Source organism: Ursus maritimus, unplaced genomic scaffold (genome assembly GCF_017311325.1).
Source record: "Ursus maritimus isolate PB19 unplaced genomic scaffold, ASM1731132v1 scaffold_17, whole genome shotgun sequence".
Classification (NCBI taxonomy): Eukaryota; Metazoa; Chordata; class Mammalia; order Carnivora; family Ursidae; genus Ursus; species Ursus maritimus.
Genome location: NW_024424119.1, coordinates 55,114,899 through 55,136,598, shown reverse-complemented (window position 1 = coordinate 55,136,598; position 21,700 = coordinate 55,114,899). Strand labels below are relative to the sequence as shown.

Here is a 21,700-nt window from a genome sequence, read left to right as displayed (position 1 = left end):
ACATTTGCTCGTGGAGTTGTACCATGCACTCTGATCCAACCTGGTTGTAAGAACTATTTCCACTTGTAATTGTTATTTAATACACTTGCTCACAGTACGGCTGAGTGTGAAAATCACAGTTGGCCGTCAGAAGCAGTAAGCCAAAGAGTCACCGCAGGCTCTTCCTCCTCTATGGAACCTCACGAACTGTTCTGTAACTGCCCTTCACGCAGGGCAGGCTCCACATGAAGACAGATGTCACACTACAAGAGACTTCCTTTTGAATCATCAAGTACACTCAGCTCCATGAGAAATGTCGGGAGAGCCAAGCGTGGCAGCAGGGAGGCCGCGGCAATCCTCCCAACTGAGAGTACGACCGTCAGAGCTCATCAGTGTGCGATACAGGAAGCGAGAACAAATGATCTAGTCTGACTACGGTGGCTAGGCTTCCTAACAACTGAAACACGCAAATGTAAGAATTCGGAGCTGAGCTCTGGAGCAGTTGGCTTAGAATCATACCTGATGCCGAGGGAGAGACTGAGGACTTTGAAGACATGGAGCCAGGTGGTGCTGAGAGGGGCGTGGGGTGGCTGAGGGGTCCAGAAGCAGCCGGCTTGGAGGCAGAGGGGAACGGCAGCGTCGCGGGCGCACCCTGGGAGCTGATGGCAGGAGTGGAGGGAGCCACGGCAGTGAACCTGAAACGGCGGCCCGACTGCGTGAGGAGCGTGCGTGCTGAGGCTCCTTCACACTGGTCGTGAGCAATGCCACCAACGGAGGACTTACTGCTCCTACGGTTTTGCCTTTGTGACACATAAATGTTTAGCTCTTTCTTACAAAAGGTGAACGCTCCAAGGAAACATTTATCTTATCTTCTGCGTATTGAGGAGTAAACCACTCCATGAAAATAACGAGCACCTAACATGAGGGAGAAATGAAGTCTGTCAGGACGTGAAATGTTTTTCTTTTATCAAGCCAAGTGGAAAAAAAAGGAGGCTGGGAGTCCACTGTACTCAGGAGAGGCTAGTACTGTCCTTCTGCAGAGGCAATTCCTGAGAGCTTGCTTTGGGGCGCTCACCTTCTCTGGGGAGTGAGAAAGGCGGAGGGGAGCAGATCACCGTCTTTGGGACGCTCAGGGACATGGAAAGTTAAGTTTTACCTACAGAGCAAAAGCCCGAAAACAATCTAAATGTCCAGTGTGAGCTGACTGGCCAGATACACTTCAGTGAGGCTACGAAGTGGAATCCCAGGCAGCTGTTGGCATGAGGTAGCTGTGTGACAATGGCAGCAGCGGGGGCGACAGCGAGCACCGCCTCCGTGGCAACGAGAGCCAGCAGAGAGGAGAGCGGGACAGGTGGGAGGGTTGCGAGGTATCAGGGCCCACTTTCTGCAGGAGGCTTGCATTCCAGCGGGGAGAACACAAGCAGCAGATAAAGAAGTAAAAAAATGGGGTCTGAGTGAGCTGGTAGGACCCACACGAGGAGGAAACCGAGGACCACGTTAAGGAGTCTGGACTGTCCTGGAAGAGCAATGAGAAGCCCGTGGGGACCGTCAGGCAGGAGAGTCAACTGATGCAGGTACAACTTCATAGACCACCGTGGTGGCTGTCACAAAGCAGTTCAGAGTAAAGAGGAAAAGGACTACAAGAGATTCATTCGCCCCATTGGACGTATATTCCTTACTGCTTCATTTTTTTTTTAAAGATTTTATTTATTTATTTATTTATTTGACAGAGAGAGGCAGCCAGCGAGAGAGGGAACACAAGCAGGGGAGTGGGAGAGGAAGAAGGCTTCCAGTGGAGGAGCCTGATGTGGGGCTCGATCCCAGAACGCCGGGATCACACCCTGAGCCGAAGGCAGACGCTTAACGACTGAGCCACCCAGGCGTCCCATGCTTCCTTTTTTAAAATAAGTAATATCAGGGCACCTGGGTGCCTCCGTTGGTTAAGGGTCCAACTCTTCATTTTGGCTCAGGTCATCATCTTGGAGTTCTGAGATCCAGCCCCGCATCGGGTTCCGTGCTGGGCATGAAGCCTGTGTGGGATTCCCTCTCCCTCTGCCCCTCCCTTTGCATGGGCACTCTCTTTCAAAAAATATAAATAAAGTAATAAATAAAAATAAAATAAGGAGAATCGCCTACATTTTAAATCTGAAAAAGCAAAAACAAGCATAAAAATATAAACCTCTAATGATTAAAAAATAAAAAATTCTAAGAGACTCTCCTGGATTCCATCCATTGATTAAACACAAATGTTTCCTATTGTTTAAATTCTTACCACTTGCCATTACTACTTTGGGAAACAGGAAAAAGAGAAAATCTATTCGTAACTTCACCCACAGTGACTCTATTTCCAGTGAATAACATGTGATATTTCTACTCATGCCACAGAAGCAGCAACCTTTTTGTCAAGTGTTACTTACTTCTCGCTAAGGTTGACCTTGACCGCAGAGGCTGAGTGTGGGAAGGCAGGCTTCAGTCCTAAGTTTGGAGCAGACACACTTGGCATCGGTGTGCTCTCCAGCGTAGGCTTAAAACCCGAGGATCCAAAGGAGAACGAGGCAGCGGAGGGCGTCATGGGAGAGGCCACAGGGGTGGGCACTAGGGAGGCTTGCGAAGGTGGAGCAAAAGAGAAGGTAGGTGCGCCCGAGCCACTGGAATATGGAGGGGGCTCCCCTGGGACAGAAGCAGATGACTTCAAGGATGAAGAACCGAAGGAGAACACAGCAGGAGCTCCACCAGCAGAAGGCAAAGAGAAGGTGGAGGGGGGAGCAGCCAGCGATGAAGGTGGGCCAGAGACGGGTGCTGCAGGGGCTGGTGTGTCGAGCTTCTGTGGGGCTTGAGAGGAGGTTGGGGTAGTGGGAGTACTCCCTGCAGTGAACAAAATGGAGAAAAAGGAAGGGAGAAGTTAGCAAGGTAACAATGGAGGTCAACATGACAAACAGCAAGTGGAAAGGGGCCGTGGCAGAACAAAGCCGGCAAGAACGGTCCTAGTTCAAGAGGGGGAAAGAAAAGGGAGCGGGGTGGATGGTGGGCTTGCCACCGCAAACTTTCCACATGGTAAGACAGACCAAACTTTGAAGGAAAAAGAGGACAGGGAAAGACGTTAGATTAATAGGACTTCACAAACACCCAGCTGAACCACAGAGGAAAATATGCATGTCTCACCAGTTACAGTGAAAAAGAAACCATTCTGCAACATTTCATAGCAATCAGGGTAAAACTTTAATTCAGACCTCCACTTCATAATAGTCACTAAAACCAGTTCCACCTAAATTAAAGATGTCTACACATACAGAAGGACATGTATGTGTCCATCTCAAAACAAAGGAGGCAAAAAGTGAGGAAGGTCACTGAAGAGTCTAATGACTTGAAATTTAGATGCAACCAAGAAAAAAAAATCACAAAAAGGAAAAGATTAAGATCTGACCAAGTAAAAATGGTTACATAACTAAAAGGTAAATAAACTAAAAAAATCTGTAGCAAATGACAATATGTTTTATGTATTTTTTAAAAAGCTCATACAAATCGAGATAAAGAAATTTCGATACTCTGACACAAGCTGAAAACCTAATGCGAAAAATAATACATTCAATCTGTCTAATCAAAGAAGTGCAAATTTAAATGATGCATATTTTTATTGTTCTCTGAATTATCAAAATTTAAATATGTGTAACCCTGTATGTTTGGAGGGGAAAAATAACCTGAAACCTTTTACACCGGTAGGTACCTAATTCAGCATAACCTTTTAGAAAACACTTTAGCATTATGTCTCGAAAATCATAAAAAATGGACTCAGTAATCCCACTTCTAAAAATAAAGCCTACAGAAAGAACCTAAGACATGAAAAAGACATTTATTACAACCCAAATGGTAAAAGATATTCAATGGATTAGTAAGCACTCTTTTAAATGAATCACGAAGATTACGTAAGAACCTAGAAACACAATTTAAATTAAAAGCCTGCACGCCAATGATGTATACAATAGGATTACAGCTATGAGGAAAGATGTTTATGAAAAAAACCCTAGAAGGGAAAGGTAAGTTTAAATATTTCTCTATTTTCCAAACTTTCTATAAACATGTTTATTTGCCAAATTCAGTAACTCAATAAATGAATAAGAAAGCAGTGTTTTTTATCAATACATTTATGTTAGTGGATCTTGATTCTTCCAAACTGTCTGAGCTGACTGATAATTTACCTTCACTGTGTCAAAAGTAATGAAACACTTAGGATACAGGTATGAAAATACTTCTGATAAAGACCCCAGTAAACTGCCACTTTTACGGAAGTATAAAAATGCTTATGTAGTACTTTTTTCACACAATAAACATGGAACCAGTGACAGCTTACTTCTTTAAAGACACAAACAGATAGATGTTCGTCAATTCTACACACGTTTAAAAGACCAATGTGAAAAGTATATACCAGACCCGAAAGAAATCAGAGGCACTTTCCTAAATGAAAATAGAACTGAACATATGAAAACCCACGTGATCATTCACCCCAGCATCCGTGGAGCTGTATCGTGGAAATGGGCAGAACCATTAATGTCTCCTGGACCCACCGCCTAGGCTTTAGCTACTGCTGCCAGGCTACTTTCTCCCCCTTCCAAGGCTCTCTTCCGCTCATCTGAACACGGCTGCCTCCTCTGGACCAAGTGTGAGGGAAAAGGGGGCTTTCTCTAGGAGAGGCGAACAGTAATGCTAGCCTCTGCCTGTGCTCGGGGGTTTGACGGACTAGTAGCAAAGTCCTTCACACACAACTGTGCTCAGAAACAAACATCATCCCGCAGGCTCCCAACTTCACAGGCTGTACTGCTTGTGAACAGACAGACCATGCAACTGAGTGTAGACAGCGTGTGGTACTCGGGAGCACTTAAAGAAAAACAACTCAAAGAGGATCCACTGTAGGTAAGGAGATGCCCCAGCACGAGGCTCACACAGGCTACGCACAGTCACCTGGCTTCCTACTTGGGGTCGTGCTGCCAAATGTGAGGAGCCCAGGTGTCCTGGCGGCTCTAGAACAACCCACTCTGCACTGGGAAGCAGCAAGAAAATATACCGTCAACTTATCCAACCCAGCTGGTCAACATGCTTTCTCTTAGAGAACTGGTTACACCACACATTTTTTTTAGCCAGAGATAGTTATATAGTCACAGAATTCAAAAAGAGAAATAGTGGTGAAGTATTAAAATTTGGAACAATCCTCTTTTAAAAAGTTTAACATTTTGTTCTCACAAGTGATACACTGTCACTGTGAAAAATGTGAAAACACAAATTAGTGTTTGCGAGCGTGCATTTATGTGTATAAAGAATATGTACCAAAATGTTCACTATGACTGTTGCTTGATGACTGATGGGCTCTTAAGTGATTTTGTATTTTCTAATTTTCCTCCAATGAAGGTATACAACTTAAGCAATATTTTCAAAGAGGAGGAGGAAAAAAAAAAACCTAAGGAAAATTAAATATAAACAAAAACAAAATCTCCAATGTTCCCACCACCCAGCTATAACCACTATTTAGATTTTAATATCCACCTTTCTAATATTTTCCCTATGTATATACCTTCTTCTCAGGAGAGAAGGATCATAAAGTATACAGTGCTTTTTCATGATATGTCCCACTAGCGCTCTGTCAACAAATGCAACATTCTGAAGTTACATGGCATTCACTGTACGCACATACAAGCACATACTTAAGCAATCCCTCAGGACCACACATGTCTGTAGGATTCCGACCATATAGTACAGGGTGCTGTAACAGGATATTGTTGGTAGATAACCTGATGGGCTCCCTCTGGCTGGGCTTCCTTTTCCCTAAAGTAAAGGTTGGAGAATACAGCTTGTAGGGATGCAAGAATGTGCGTGTGTTCAAGGAACAGTCCCTGCCTCACTAAGACAGACTGCCCCGATGAAGAGGACCACTACGTGTCCCTACACAGTGTGCATTCTTGGCAATGGTCCAGAACCAACCTCTGGTATTCCCTCTGTGCGAGAGCAGGGAGAGACACGTACCTGACGACTTGGGCTGTCGTTCTCCTTCTAATGAGAGTCGCTCTGGCGTCTTGATGAGGGACCTAACCCCAGGATTTTGATTGATCATATAAAATGGACAAAGCACACCATCTGTTGAAAGTAACATAAGAACCGGAGCGGGAGGAAGAGTCTTCTCATCATCTGTTAAAAAAAGAAAGCGCAAGTGAAAAAAGAGCCAAGGGATGAAGGGCCTGGGTGGGAAGGGAAAGACCACCCCGAGCGAGAAGGGGTGTAGCGGACTCGCCCCATCAGTAGCTCAAGTCCACTTGTTTTCGATTCACATCCAAACAGCCTCTCGAGCACCAGCTCTTCAAGGAGAGCTCCTGCCGTTATCGACTGCCACCGTCCTGCCGGACCCCGCACGGAAGCGCCAGCAGTCCTGCAGCAGCCGTGACTGTCCCTAAGCTCCTGCGATTTTTACGAGTGTCTCAGTGTTCAAGATGTTCCCCTGACCAAGACAGGGGTCTCTAGACGGGGGCCGGTCTAGCAGAAAAGTGACGGACTACACACTTTGGAAAACACACAGAAGGACGAAGAAAGGTGAGTCACACCACTTTATTCATCCACAGTTGAATCCTAAGATGTATTTTGTCAATTAAGAGTTGAAGAGAATCAAAGTAAATGAGCTAAGGAGACCCAATAACCTGACCAGGGAAAGGACAGGAAGGAACTCAACGGTGCTTGATGAGGACACCTGTCTACACTGAAGCACCGAAGAGCAGAGAATACGTGCTCTGCTGCGCGCGTGCAGCCCTGCCACGCTCCAGCAGGGAGAAGACACACTCAGAGCACACACTCAGGCCTGCTTTGGAAGCCAAGTGCTTGAGGGCCCCATTCTCCGTCCCGTGTCTTCACACCAAGCACTGCTACGCAGGACTGGACGAGGGTGCTGTTCCCATGGGGGGCCACCCGGGGACTGGAGTGCACAGAGAAACAAGGGGATGAGATCCCTGTTCTAGATTCCGCCCGTATGTGAAAGCACATACAGATATGCACACACGCACCCACACACGCAGAGTCTGGCTTTGGTCTTATCAATGAATGTCCACCAAGTTAATCCAGCGTCGTCACAATGCACTCTGTATCCATTCTTCAAGTAAAAATGCGCTACCAGAAGTTAAAAGTGCCCCGCAGAGTAGATTTTGTCACAAACGCGCAGAACGGGATTTAAGTATCAACTATGATTAGAAAGATCACTTTTGCACTGAGCCGCACAGGCCATACTCACTGATGGTGATTTCTACTTGGTTAGTATAGTCGATGGCAACTCCCACGGGCAGCGAATCATCACTCTTGTCTGTCACAGGCAGTTCGGCTCGACTAGAATCCTCCAGGAGCCAAGATTCCCAATTAATCTAGAAAAAAGAAGTAGAAGATGAAATGTTATGTTGATTAGAGCTTTGCATTGGTTCTCCCATTACTCAAATAGGAGAGAATAAAAGACAAGTCACTTGGTTTAGATTTACGTGTCGACTAGACTCTGAAATCCAAGAAGATGGTCTAAAAAAGCCACAAGCATCCTAGCAAGTGAGCGGTTAATTTTCCAAATCAACCTATGTGTTCCTGGTATACAAGTGCCTGCCTTGTGTGTAAGTAATCACTATCACGAACACTTTCCGCGGCCACCATCCACCAGGAACCAAGCAGCTTCCTAAAAATGGTGGATGAACCAGTTACCAGCTGCTCCTGGAGATGTGGGAGCGGCTCCTGCGGTCTGGCGCGCAGTGTGGCTTATCAAGCTGGCCAGATGCCCTATGCTCACTTGTCCATGGAGAGAATTATCCTTAGTTCCTGTCTTCTCAGATTTTGGCATCAGTTCCTCACACGGACCCCTCTTCCTGCCTTTGGGGTCCTTGAGAAACCCCTAAGTCTTTCCCATAAACTCCCCTTCTGCTTATGTCTATGCTTGAATGGGCTGTATTCCTGCCAATAAATGATTTCTGATTTTGAAAAATCACTACATCCATCTAACTCTCAGTGTTGACCAAAACTGGGCAGCATGAATCAAAAGGGATGAATGCTCCACGAATAACAGAGAGAAAAGCAAAGAGCTGTTTAGGAAAGGGAACATAATCATACTGCATGACTTAGCTATGGTGCGAGTAACAGTCGTATTCATAATAATGTAAACAAAACTGACCTCAACTTTGAAAAACAATCTGTAGACAAAACAAAAAAGACTTAATGATCACTAGAACAGAATGCAAACAAGTCCCAGTTGTGATTTTGCAAAAGACAAGCCACAGATGACAACAGCCAGGAGGTGGGAGTGGGAGAAGGGGTGCTAAAGGCAAGGGTGGGGGAGAAGGCATTCCTCTCACAGAGTAAAAGGTTAAGAGATACCGCGTATGGCGACACCATAAGAAACAAAGGTAAAAAATATTACTTACAGTTACAAAGGAAGAAAAAACACAGAAGAAACTACAATAGTGCTGAAATCCCACTGAGAGGAAGGACGAGGATTTGAGGGCCATATGTGAGCTACACCCTTATCCGCCACAACAGCTGATAAGGCCTAAAATTAATCATCACTAACTAGTGATGAAGCAGATTATTATTTATTTTTTTTAGAAGTGCGGAGGAGCAGAGGGAAAGGGAGAGAGAATCTTAAGCAGACTCAATGCCCATGGGGCTCGATCTCACAACCCTGAGTTCATGATGTGAACCAGAATTAAGAGTCCAATGCTTACCCAGCGGAGCCACCCAGGTGCCCTAAAGATTATTTAGAGATAAGGAGGTAACCTTGAAAAGCAAAAATTTACAGGGCGCCTGGGTGGCTCAGTCGGTTAAGCATCTGCCTTTGGCTCAGGTCATGATCCCAGAGTCCTGGGATTGAGCCCTGCAGGGAGCCTGCTTCTCCCTCTCCTTCTGCACTCCTCCCCCCACCCACACCCCACTTGTGTTCGCTCCCTCTCTTGTGTTCTCTCTAATAAATAAATAAAATCTTAAAAAAAAAAAAAAAGCAAATATTTACAAGTTAAAATATGTCCCCTCTAAATAGGGCTGGATAAGGATGGGGTAGGGCAGGGGTAATTTTATTTTTTCATTTATAAACCCTTTCTACTACTTGATTTTTTAGCCATGTACATAAGTTATCCTGATGAGAAACAAAAATACAAGTATATTTTAAATGTGTCAGTACATAAAATAATTGTGCTCTTAGGAAACTGTTACTAAAGATAAGCTAAGACTTCACATCAGACTGCTAAACTCTGCCCTGTGACTCCAAAGTGGCCCACCCTAGACACTGCGAGAGCCACGCACTTACAGTGGACTACCCCTACACCCCGAAACGAGGGATAAGTACTAGATGGTTCGAGAGGCATAAGTATCTGTGTGGGGGGTGCACACAACATTTTTACACTCTAGGCAGAGTTTTAAGAAGAAAAGTTTCCTGGGACACCTGGGTGGCACAGTCAGTTACAAGCCTAACTCTCGGTTTCAGCTCAGGTCATGATCTTGGGATCGTGGGATCGAGCCCTGCATGGGGCTCTGCACGTGGTGTGGGGTCGGCCTGAGTTTCCCTCTCCCTCTGTCCCTCCCCGCTGCACATGCTCTGTAAGGTAAATAAATAACTTTTAAAAAAAAAAAAAAGAAAGAAAAATTTCCCTTTCCTCACGTCCCCCTGTGGTCACTCTGCATAACGTAGCTTGGTTTAGGATGGCTTACCACAATCACCTCAGCCCAACTCCTCTCTGCAAGGAGGACAAGTGCAAGAAAGGAGGCGGGCGCTTACAGACTTGGGTGTTTTTAGCTCTCTGGTGGTTTTTCAAAGTGAAACAGAAAGTACCGCTGGTGAGTCACAATTTGGTTTGATCTGCACGTTTCTCTCCATTAATCAAGGATGGGTTAGAGGCGACTGAACAGAAGGGGCAGGTTCAAGCAACAGGAAGAAAAATAAAGATGGTAAAACAGCACAAGGCAGAAAACCCTTCTCCACACCCAGGTGAGCTCCTGTGGGAAGCTGGTTATACTGCCTGTTCCCACAGATCATGAGTGGATCCAGAAAGGACAGAAGGGCTTTTTATAACAGCGGCAGAGCTGCTGAGTCTGAAACCCACGCCTGTCCAACGCAATGTCCAAGCCACCTGTCATGTCAGCCAAGTGTTAGCTTTGCTCTCACCCAGAAACTCACGCAAAAGGATGTGGCTTCGCTTAAACCTTCTCCACGTAGTTAACTCCCTCCAGAATCTTTCTCAGAAAAGTATCCCATAAAAGCGACAAAGAGTGAAATGTACCTGATCTGTCTGTCGAGCCAGGATGCTGACTTCTGTGGAAGCCGCAGACGCCGCCAGCACTAAATCCCTTCAAGGAAGGAAAGCGGAAGACCGTTAAATTGAAACGTTGCAACGGCTCTAACCCAACTTGAGGTTGGGGCGGAATCCATGAGAACTTCTCGAGACGACAAGGAAGAAGGTGAGGTTTTCTACATGGCTGAAGAAAGGTGAGAAGATTTTAGATGTAAAGCTTAACATCTTAGTTCATACGATAAAGCCCTGGAGACTCAGCCAACTGCCTACGTATTTCTGACGAAAGTCAGAGACATAACAAAATCAAGTCGGAATTTCCAATAAATCTACTGCCCTGTAAACAGAATAATCTCTTGAATTTTTGGAAAAAAGCTTTGCTTCAAGCTATCTCTCTTTCAAGGGGAAGCTTTTGCTCTCAGAGGAAAACTTTTAATACATTCCTCAAATGTTAGTATTGTCGTAAGTTTTCACTGGAGTTATTGAGAAAACGGGTTTTTAAGATTAGTAAGTATTTGACCTAGATAATTTAAGATTGGGGAAACAAGTAGTCAGAGAGGCATTATCCAGCATCAGAGGAAAATATGTTCAAGGGCATCTCAGGTCTCTGTTCTCCTTTCCTACAGAAAAGAATTTCAGGGGCGCCTGGATGGCTCAGTCGGTTGGGCATCTGCCTTCGGCTCAGGTCACGATCCTGGGGGCCTGGGATCGAGTCCCACAGCTTGCTTCTCCCTCTCCCTTTGCTCCTCTGCTCCTGCTCTCTCGCTCGCTCTATCTCAAATAAATAAATAAAATCTTAAAAAAGAAAAGAAAAGCATTTTGAAGTCAGAACAAAGCGATGCAGGTGGGACCCGACAGAGAAAGGAGGGACCCCTCCTGGATTCTCAGCTCACCATTCTTCGATGTAACTGAGGTAGTAATGGTGCTGCCTCTCCGTGCAGCTGCCATAGCAGGGCTCCATGAAGTTCACAAAGATCTCTGGGTGCTTTTCTTCTTTTTTCTACAATAAACAAAAGGAGAAAAAAAAAAATCCCACGTGCAGTTATTCTACACAGTTAAGGATCTCGAAAAAGAAAACCACTTATAAGAAAATTCACTCAAGGGGCACCTGGGTGGCACAGCGGTTAAGCGTCTGCCTTCGGCTCAGGGCGTGATCCCAGCATTCTGGGATCGAGCCCCACATCAGGCTCCTCTGCTGGGAGCCTGCTTTTTCCTCTCCCACTCCCCCTGCTTGTGTTCCCTCTCTCGCTGGCTGTCTCTATCTCTGTCAAATAAATAAATAAAATCTTTAAAAAAAAAAAAAAAAGAAAATTCACTCAAAAATCTATGTCCAAATACACAGACACACTATAAAGGCCGAGTTGAGCAGTCGGGCAATATGAATGGTGGCCACTGACCGAACTGGATTCAAACTGCTTTCTCACTTTCTGGCCATGGGACAGGCACGGACAGATTACTAGGCCTCTCTGATACTGTTTTCTCATGTCTGTAGTGGGCCTGCTGAACTTACTCCACAGGCTGTCTTAAGTGTGGAACAAGATGATACACATAAAGCTTCTAGCCCAGGACATGGAACCTAAGAGTCAATAAACGCCAGAGCTAATATTTTCCCTGGGAAGAGAAAATCTTCATGAGCTCTTGAAATAAGGACCTCAATAGACATATTTTTAAAATTCAACATTATCCGGAGCCCAAGACTTAATAAAAACAAGGCCCTTTTCTACACGTCACTGGCGATGATTAAAAATGGTACCACTGCATCATGACACACACGGGGGGCAAATGGGAGCCCCACTGGTGGGAGATGCATAAACGGCTATAACTTTTCCAAAAGACACTTTGGCAATGTTTTCAAAAGCTTAGCATATGCCACTCAACCAAACTCATTTCTAGGTATGTATCCTAATAAACATAATCACATAAAAGGCACACAAAAGAACACATCACGGTATTCCTTAGAACAGGTGAAAACTCAAAACAACAGTGAAAGAGCTAAAAAAGTTATCTGTTCAAAAAGCCAAATATAGATTGTATCCACTGACTTAGAAAGATGCTTACGATTTACCACTAAGTAAAACAAGGTTGCAAGACAGAATAACTCCTGCAACTCCCACTTTTATTACATTTAGACATTTATTTATGTATTTTTAAACGTTTCCTCTGGACTTTGAAAGCCAGTGCTGATTTGAAAATATAAGCTCTACCTCATTTGCTTTTTTTTTTTATAATGCCACTGCAATTTAGTGACATTTTGTAGATCTTGTTATTAATGTTCTTCCATGTTTTCACAGTGACTCACACCCTCAGGTCATTCCACTCTCTGCTCAAACGGCTCCTCCTCAGAGGCCTTCGAGTGCCCAAGCCACACGGCACCTCTGTCATCATCTGCCCCATACCCTTCACCGCTCCCTCCACCACCCTTATCACTCCTTGATCTACACTTATTTACTGACTAGCACACTCATCAGAATGTCAAATCCACAAAAGCAAGGACTCTGCCCCTGTCACCACTGTGTTCTCAGCTTTAAAGCAGTGCCTAGCACCCTGCAGGCATTTGAAACATCTGATAAATATAAATAAGTGAAAGAATTTTAAAAATCAAGGTATTTTCTTGCTTTTCTAAAACCTCTTTATCAGGTCAACATCTACCAGGACTCCCAGTTTATGGCGTAAGCAACAGCAACTTTTAGGATTTTTTTTCTCCTTATGACTAAACAGGAGAATATGCCGTAAGCGGACACCAAAATTTTGGCCCCCAGGCCCATGGTGCAGCATTAAAGTTTTACACTTGAAGTTGTACCATCCCTGCCAGCAAAAGAAGGAAACTGAAGCCAAAGCCTTGAACTTTATTAGAGGACCTCTATGACTCTCAAAGGACAAAGATGTCCCTTTCACACACATACCGGGAGGAGAGCCATCACCACATCTGGAGAAGTTTCCAAGGTCCCATCTGCAGCAGCGTATACGATTGTGAAGACGTAAGTACCAATCCACAGCACATCCAGAACTGAAACACACAGACCCTAATGAAGCACCTTATGTTCGCAATAGCTCCCCTATGTTAAAAAAGTAACAGCCCACGGGTAAAAAAATCAGAGTGCTATGGTTTTAACAAAGGTCTCGATTTCACGGACTAAATATAACTCACAAATACAAAGAATTCAAAGCCCAAATTCGTCCCAAAGTAGTATTTTTGGTTTTTGGCAGACTGTAAGGAGGGCAAATTTTGAAATACTAATAAAAAATCAGGGTTCATTTACTGTGATTTACCACGAGACACAAGTGTCTACCAGAGGATTATTGTCACGATGACTTCATTAGCTAACTGTAAGAATGGGAATATTCACTCAGGAGGTGCTAACACTTTCCTGAGCGGACATTTAGCCGCGTCGCAGGATGTGAAATTTCTATAATACTGTCACCTCATTAAAGGTCGACCCAGTAAGAAAAGCAGGCGGGTTACCTCTGACAGGATGATCCGACTCATAAAACGGCGGACAAGGAATGACTTTTTTTTCCTGCAAAGTCTGAAAGAGATGGGGGAGGGGAGTGTCAAATGACATAAACCTAAACCAGCGAAACTCTGTCAAATCCAGTCTGCTCCCCCAGACACCACTGTGTTTCATCTTCCCAGCCAGGAGAGACTGAACTCAGGGAAGAGTGAATGACTACGTCCAGGACCCCATCCTACTGAAATCTCCCACAAATGTGTTCGGGCGTAGAGAGAGGATGCCCAAGGCGATACCATACGCACTAGCAAAGCCACGGCCACCAGTAATGGAACAGAGAAGTGCATTATGGTACATTCACACAGCGGACTACTGTGCAGCCATTCCAAAGAATGAAGCAGCTCCATATATAAGACGCTGGAAAAAGAACCCTGATAAAGTATTAAGTTTAGGGCAAAAAAGGCAAAGAGCCGACCAATAACAATAAGCCAATTATCTTTTTACAGGCTGATGCCCTAAAAGGATATGTACCAGATTTCACATAACAACTTTTTTTGCAACAACAAGAAGTAAAATCTTAACCTCAAACCCATACCACTACATTCCCTGCTTTACACCCATGGAGAACAGTCTCTCAAGGAGGAATGCACAGCAACGCAGGCCTTGGTACTGCCTGTGGACCCCTCCTTCCCACCCAGGCTTGACCGAACATGTATGGATTCTTTGTCAATTTATGTTGAAGAATATCTGTGAATATTATCTCAGGATGACCACAGGGAGGGGATGACAGAGTGACAGGGGCATCCACTGTCTTGGGTGCCTACAGTTGGAGAAATTGAACCTTTGAGACGGATTCAGCTAGCAGACAAATAATGCTATCCTTCAACTGTTTTGCTGGAGTGTTTTTATGGAATGGATTGGGAATACAAAGTTAGAGAATGTTGCATAGAGTATGATCAGTGGGTACAGTAGACGTGTAAGCATCTATACACAGACTATTTGTATAAGCATCCAGAAAAGTCTGTAGACTACCACTAAATAAAACACAGAGCGTGCCTCTACAAGGACTACGGGATAGAAAGAAAGAGCTCCACTCTTTCCTGCATTCACTTGTTTACTGATGAAATTTGTTTGAGCGAGCATAAATTACATTTTAACAGGAAAAACACCAATGAGCCCCCAAACCATTCCCAAAAAACAGTGGGTAACTTAAGCAAATGTCTCAAGTCCAAGGCAAGACTTACGGGAAGATACTGGACCACGGTTCCATTCTGCTTCCCCACTGCCAGCTGCTTTCCTTTGGGGCTCCAGCACACTGAGCAAAGAAGAAAATGCTGCCAATTAAGAACTGAAGAGAATGGTGCAAACCAATGAGGTCTGTACTGAAACAGCCACATAATCACCACTTCCCGTTCCTCTGTCAGTCCATGGAAGACTGCGGGATCATCCTTATTTGGCAAAATTAAAAAAAAAAAAAATCATTTTGACGATACAAACCAATTATGATGTATCCCTGGGCCATTAAATCAACTTCTAAAAATGTTTTTTCAATGAAGTATCATCCAGAAAGCTGGAAAGTACAGAAAACTCTATAGTCTTTAGATAAGGAGAACAGAGGTTTTCAAGTATCAAGAAATCATTCTCTTACTCATATTCGGTATTTGTAATGCTTTTCCATGATGGTACAAATGACTTTCAGTGTACCATCCATCGTCCTTGCAGTTCCAGAAGCAAACATTCTCAAAAACACATTTCTAAACCAGCTGTACCAAAATATTTTTTTTCTCCAAAAAGCCCACGCACATTCAAGTTAAATCATGTCTGCTGTTTGGCTTCAAACACCCACTATGGAAATAAAGACTACTCTGCACTTCTATCAGACAACTACAGATACAACAAAAAACCCCATTTGCGTTTATTTCCAGAAATTAATTTTTAAGTAGATTACCATTACTGTATGTTATGGAGTGAAAGCCTTTATTACCCACCAGATGTTACTGCCACTGTGGAAGGGAGAGTCGCACACACTTTCACTGTTTCTGTGATTTGTAGGACAGCAATGCTGCCATCAGCCAGACAAACTGCCATCATGGAGGGAACAGCGGGGTTCCACTTCATATCGATCACCATGCCTCCTGCATCTTTCAAAAGCTTATGATAGGCAAATGGGCGTTTTTGCTGTTTAGCCTTTTAAAACAAATGCCCAGAAGCAAAAATAAATTGATAAATTAATAAATACACAGACATTTAATAGTTGAAGAAAATTATCAAATATGCACGTTTTCTCAAATTACAGTTCCCTTTTCTCCGTGACCATGACCAGAAAAAAAAAAAAAGAGCTCTACACAACAATCTATTTGTTACAGACAATTTCAACACAACTTTGAAAAATGGCAGTCCAATTATTCTAGCACACGGGAGGGACTGCCAGCAGGGGAATACACAAAAATATAATAATTGGTAAAAAGCAAAGACTAGATTAAAATCTTGGCTCTGCTTCTTAATAGTGTTGGGTCCTTGGATGTGTAAATTCTTTGGGCCTTTCTCTCCATCTATGAAATGAAGACAACACACCTACTTTGTGAGGCCATGGTACGTATGAATGAGGACAAGGCATATAAAGCACCAGTATAGGACCTGGCAAACAGTCAGTATAAATACTCAAATTACTGACAATTATCATTATGAAACTGCTTGGAATGGAAGAATACAGCCAGAGGAGGTCAGAGACCTGGGATGTAGGAATTTGACTTTTTTTTTTTTTTTTTTAAGATTTTATTTGTTTATTTGACAGAGAGAGACAGCCAGCGAGAGAGGGAACACAAGCAGGGGGAGTGGGAGAGGAAGAAGCAGGCTCCCAGCAGAGGAGCCTGATGTGAGGCTCGATCCTAGACCGCCGGGATCATGCCCTGAGCCAAAGGCAGACGCTTAACAGCTGAGCCACCCAGGCGCCCCTCTGACACTATTTTTAACTCTACAGCCTTGGGCAAGCTACCTAAGGCTCGCTGGGCTTTGGCTGTCTCATTTGTAAATGAGAAAAAATACCTTGGGGCAAATGTTATGAAATAATTTATTGAAGTCCCTTCTATCTCAAAGATCTATGATCCTACAGTTAAGGACTTTTTTAAAACCCATACTTCGATCTAGAAAATGACTCCAAGGGTCAACCCAGAAATTTCTAGGTTATGATTCAATACCAGAAAGTCTTTTTAGGTCTCATGTTGACACTACAGTTTGCCAGTAGCTTACCTCATTTGAAAATGTGCGAACATCAAAAAAAGCGATAATGGAACCATATTCACTGGACATCATGCACACGGAGAGTGTGAGGTTATCACAGCTCAGGGCCAGGTGATGTATCGGGAATTTCATAGGAACCAGCAAGCCTTGAACTTTTTCAACTATGAAAACATTTAAAAAAGACAAAGCAGAAGCGTAAGCCACAAGCCCTTTATCCAGGTCTATGTGAAACAATTTTCACATCTACATTGATACCTGGTTATGCAGATAAATCTGTTTTCTTACAGATGTACAGTGATGCATTAAATTTCCCAGATTCTTCCTCACATGACCTAGGCAAACTGTGGCTGTTGCCCTTGTTAAAAATAACATCCTGTACTCATATTTTTGCAACAATGCGTCCTATTTGTTTGGATGGTACTATTGTGCCAACTAAAATGCCATGCAACAAAACCCTCCTCCTAGGGATCCAGAAACCAGGTTCAACTGAGCAAAAATAAAAGCATGGCAGAATGATCAATTCTTCTTCCTGCTGAGCTCAGAGGAACAACTCGCCAAAAGGACCAAAGGGAACAAACAGAAAGGCTTCCAGCATCCTATCTGGAACTTATTCTTCTTAGGGATCAATGTGAAGACTAACAGCAGTTTTAATCTATATACTAGAATGATTTCTTGGGAAGGACACTACATTAGCACTTCGCCACACTCCTCTCTCCACCGTGCAACAAAATTAAGTAACTTACCTATCTTATTGGGATCGTCACCAGGTTTATTTTGAATCAGAAGATTTTTAGTAGGAAAAATCTGCAACCCACTGGCTCCACCAGCAAAGACCAGGCCATACTTGTTGGACACCGCAAGCAGACTCGAGCGTTCCTTGGGCAACTCCTCAGGTGAGTCAAAGATTCTCACCTTCTTCAGCGCTCTAAACTGAAAATCCTATTGTTGAGGGAAGAAACCATGATCAATTCAGGATAAGAGGATATTAAATCATGTCTGTCATTATACTCCAATAGCCCTAATTCCAGTACAACCAAAATAAATATTACCCTGAGGCCAAGGGCTGTGTGGCTCAGTGGTTTTTAAGCTTCCTGTGCATACTGTGGTACGTGGCACAGGATCTTATTAATGTTTACTGAATAAAATAAAGTTTTAAAAATTCTTTCATGAAGCCTTCCTTAACTAATCCAGCTCACACTGATCTTTTCCTTTTCTACTCCTAGTTTATTGTCCTAACCACCGCCCATGCTGCACTTTATAATTCATAATCTTATCCTGTTTGATGGTATGTATTGTTTCACAACCCAGGGTGGTGCTTAATAACTGTTGTTAAATATTGAAAGCATCACCCAACTACAACTACGCTGTTAGCCTGAACTTCCAGTGCAGTACTCAACAAATAATGACCACAGAATGATAACCATATCCCAAAAGAACTGGCTTACTTGCATTAAATACAAAACAAAATTCCATCACAGAAAAGGACAGGTATGGTCAATCTCTTAATATTCAAGACCTGCAAACACACCTAGATGCTATAAGGACACCTAAACACAAGTCCAAAGCCCTAGGCTGTAAGGCCAGGCATGGCTTGATGTGTCTGCCTCTGAGACCTCACCTCACAACACTCTGCTTTCCTCCCACAAGTGCACCATTACCTCTGCAACATCCAGGGCCACCTCCAACCCAGACCTGTTTCGTTTCCGTTTCTTTCAATGCTCATGCTCCTTAGCACTTCAGGGCCTAGGAGCCTTCCCCAACCTCCTGTCAATGCCTGACTCACCCAGTCTTCCATGAATACATCTATACGCTTTCAAAGACAATTTTCAGTGTGTACCACCTCTTCTTAAGAATTCCCTAAGTTTACCAATCACTACATTATATTGTACCATATATGGGTGATTTTATTCAATTCCAAATCTACCTTAAGTCAAGGTGTCGGTAAAAAGAATGTGAATCCCCCTTTGCTTACATTCCCAAAGGGTAAAAGCCAAAGACAGCCTTTCTCAGCCTTCATTTTTGTACACTTGTGGTGTTTTGTACAGGATCCCTAACACAACCCACATAGTAATTTCCTTAGATTTGGTGTTTTACACATAGGTGCTAAAAGATGAACTGAAATACTTCTTAATTCCAAATGAGTAAGGTGACCAGAAACCCACAGCTTTCCAGACGAAACCACACAGGAGTAGAATGAAATTTTCAGTACTTTTGTAATTCTCATCCTGGTACTCCTAAATATCCTATTTGGGACACAGGGGTGTGGAGAGCCAGTGGGATGAACAGGCACAGGAAAGCTTTCCTTTCTGTTATGATCAGTAACTCAAAGGGAGACTTGTCATCTTCCAAGTCTGTGGTTCTGAAACTTTTTCTTCCTTCTGCCCCAGCATACCTGAGAAATTGGCACACTCTCATTGGGTGGCTCACCACTTCGCCCACCCCCCGCCCCGTCATTCTCAACAAAGAATCACTACTCTAAATATGGGATGGATTACTACTCCCCAAACGCATTTCAGTGACGGGTTCAATCGCCTAAGAGCTTCCCGCAACTTACTCATAACCGTCATTTGGATCACCCGCCCCTCTCTTCAGTTCCCTGACTTTACGCTGATTTCCAATACCAAAATAGTTCTCCTATTCCATTCAACTAAAGGTTTTGTAGAAAAGGTGATGAACCCCGGCTCTGCCTTAGGCGCGCCTGGACCCTTTTACAGAGGTAGTATAGTGAGTGTGTACGAGAGGGTCTAAAAAAACCACCTCGCTTTCAGCCCCTTTATCAAATGTGACTTTGGGTAAGCTACTTCCCCAGCCTCGTTGTGCTCCTCTTTATTAACAACTCCTCATAGGGCCGCTGTGATGAGTACCACAGTGTCTGGCACACACTGAACGCTCAATAAACAGTAATTATTACCACGACTCCGACCACCACATGAAAGTAACTAGGGTAACTCAAGTGGCGCGCACAAGACCAACAAGGGACAGAGGAACTGCATTCGCCGGGGCTACTGCGCCGGCGGCACGGCAAAGTACAGCAGGACGCGCCGGCGAGAACTCTGAACGCGGCAAACTGTTCAAGCAGGAGGCGGGAAGCGGGACAGCCGGCCCCCGCGCGGCGTAGTTCAGCGGGGCTCCGAGGCAACGCCGGGACTAAGGAAGGGAGGGAGGCCCCGGCCAGTCTCTGACCTTCATCTCCCGCTCGGGGATCATGGCATCCATCTCGTCTCCCATCGCGCCACCCTCAGTTGGTCGAAGCAGCCGCCGCCGCCGCCCGCGGCCTTGCCCACACAGCCCAGGCCGTTCCGAGGCCAACTTCCTTCCCTCACCGCTGGCAGCGCGCAGCAGACTCCTCATTTCCGGCGCGCTTCGGTGACGTCACGCGCCCCGGGCCGTCGTGCGGTCGGAGGAAGCTGAGCCACCCTCTGAAGTCGCGCGCTCTCCCGGCTACCGCTTCCCATTGGCCGGGTAGGGGGCGTAGCCCTGGGCCGACGCGCCTACGCCCTGAAGGGCCCAGGTCCCGCCCCCGGCGTCGCGGCTGGGGCGGGCTGGCAGCGTGTTGGTGTGTGTGGTTGTTTGCGCGGCGCCAGCTCCATCTTTCTGCGCTCCTTGTGGCGCTGAAACCCCGCAGTAACCATAGGGTGTACGAGGTTATTAACAGTCCCCGAATGACGGGAGTTAGGAACCTGACAAACATCTCCAGGGGGCAGCTCTTGAGAGAGGCTTTGGAGGTGGGTGTGGAGGAACAGAGGTTCCGAAAGTGGGCGGGTGGGTGGGGTCTCGGAGGACTCTTCGGCTCTAAGCGCGAAGGCTCAAAGGGGCAGGGCAAAGGGTACCAACCATCAGCTTTGTCTACTCCTTCCATGGTAATTTCCCGAGCAAGAGCCTGGGCACTGCGCAAAACACTTCAGACGTGTTATTTAAGCTCCAAGACATCCTAGCTACTGAGGGGTTTATCGTTGTCATTTAATTGATGAGAAATTAAGAAAATTCCCCAGTGCCCCTCACTCGCAAAGTGGTGAAGGCAGGATTAGAATTCAGTTTGTCCGGATACGTTGATTGATGACAGTTCTCCGTACAGGTGTTTGTATCGGAATTATAAATGCTCTAGGACAGAAATTCTTAATCTGGAGCCTGTGGGTTACCTGGGGGGGTATTTTCTGCCACTTACTGTTTGGTTTTCAGCAAATTGCTTATCTGCTCCAAGCCTGCGTCTCATTTAAAAAATTTTTTAAAGATTTATTTGAGAGAGAGGGCATGATGGGGGGGGGAGAAGCAGACTCCCCACTCAGGTGGGCTCCCTCCTTGGACCCCGAGATCATGACCTGAGCCAAAGGCAGACGCTTAACTGACTGAACCATCCAGGCGCCCCCCTGCTACTCATTTTTAAAATAAGGATAACATGCGGCGCCTGGGTGGCACAGCGGTTAAGCGTCTGCCTTCGGCTCAGGGCGTGAACCCAGCGTTATGGGATCGAGCCCCACATCAGGCTCCTCCACTATGAGCCTGCTTCTTCCTCTCCCGCTCCCCCTGCCTGTGTTCCCTCTCTCGCTGGCTGTCTCTATCTCTGTCGAATAAATAAAATCTTTAAAAAAAATAAAATAAGGATAATGTAACAGAACCAGACTTACAGGGCTGTTGTGAGGAGTAATGAAGTCCAGCACTTAACAGAGCCTGGCACGCGGGACACATACATCAGAGCTGTTACTATATTAGCTATCTTTTCTGAATTTGCTGAGCCCAGGAACTGTCCCCAAA

The 21,700-nt window shown here is 44.9% G+C and overlaps 1 protein-coding gene across 5 annotated transcripts in view; it reads right to left on the bottom strand.

Annotated features, from left to right (window-relative positions):
* The window catches only part of NUP214 (nucleoporin 214), a 94,348-nt gene extending 74,047 nt beyond the window's left edge, over positions 1–20,301 (bottom strand). For all 5 annotated transcript variants that reach the window (XM_040632079.1, XM_040632081.1, XM_040632082.1 and 2 more), the window contains exons 1-13: positions 20,132–20,301; positions 17,692–17,887; positions 16,958–17,109; positions 15,697–15,895; positions 14,953–15,023; positions 13,723–13,786; positions 13,163–13,266; positions 11,153–11,259; positions 10,251–10,317; positions 7,241–7,367; positions 5,992–6,153; positions 2,397–2,844; positions 499–674 (exon numbers count right to left, since the gene is read on the bottom strand). In XM_040632079.1, the coding sequence (XP_040488013.1) occupies positions 499–674; positions 2,397–2,844; positions 5,992–6,153; positions 7,241–7,367; positions 10,251–10,317; positions 11,153–11,259; positions 13,163–13,266; positions 13,723–13,786; positions 14,953–15,023; positions 15,697–15,895; positions 16,958–17,109; positions 17,692–17,887; positions 20,132–20,299 (2,041 nt within the window). In that variant the 5' untranslated portion in view covers positions 20,300–20,301. The remainder of the gene's footprint in view (positions 1–498; positions 675–2,396; positions 2,845–5,991; positions 6,154–7,240; positions 7,368–10,250; positions 10,318–11,152; positions 11,260–13,162; positions 13,267–13,722; positions 13,787–14,952; positions 15,024–15,696; positions 15,896–16,957; positions 17,110–17,691; positions 17,888–20,131) is intronic.
* Positions 20,302–21,700: the final 1,399 nt, after the last annotated feature.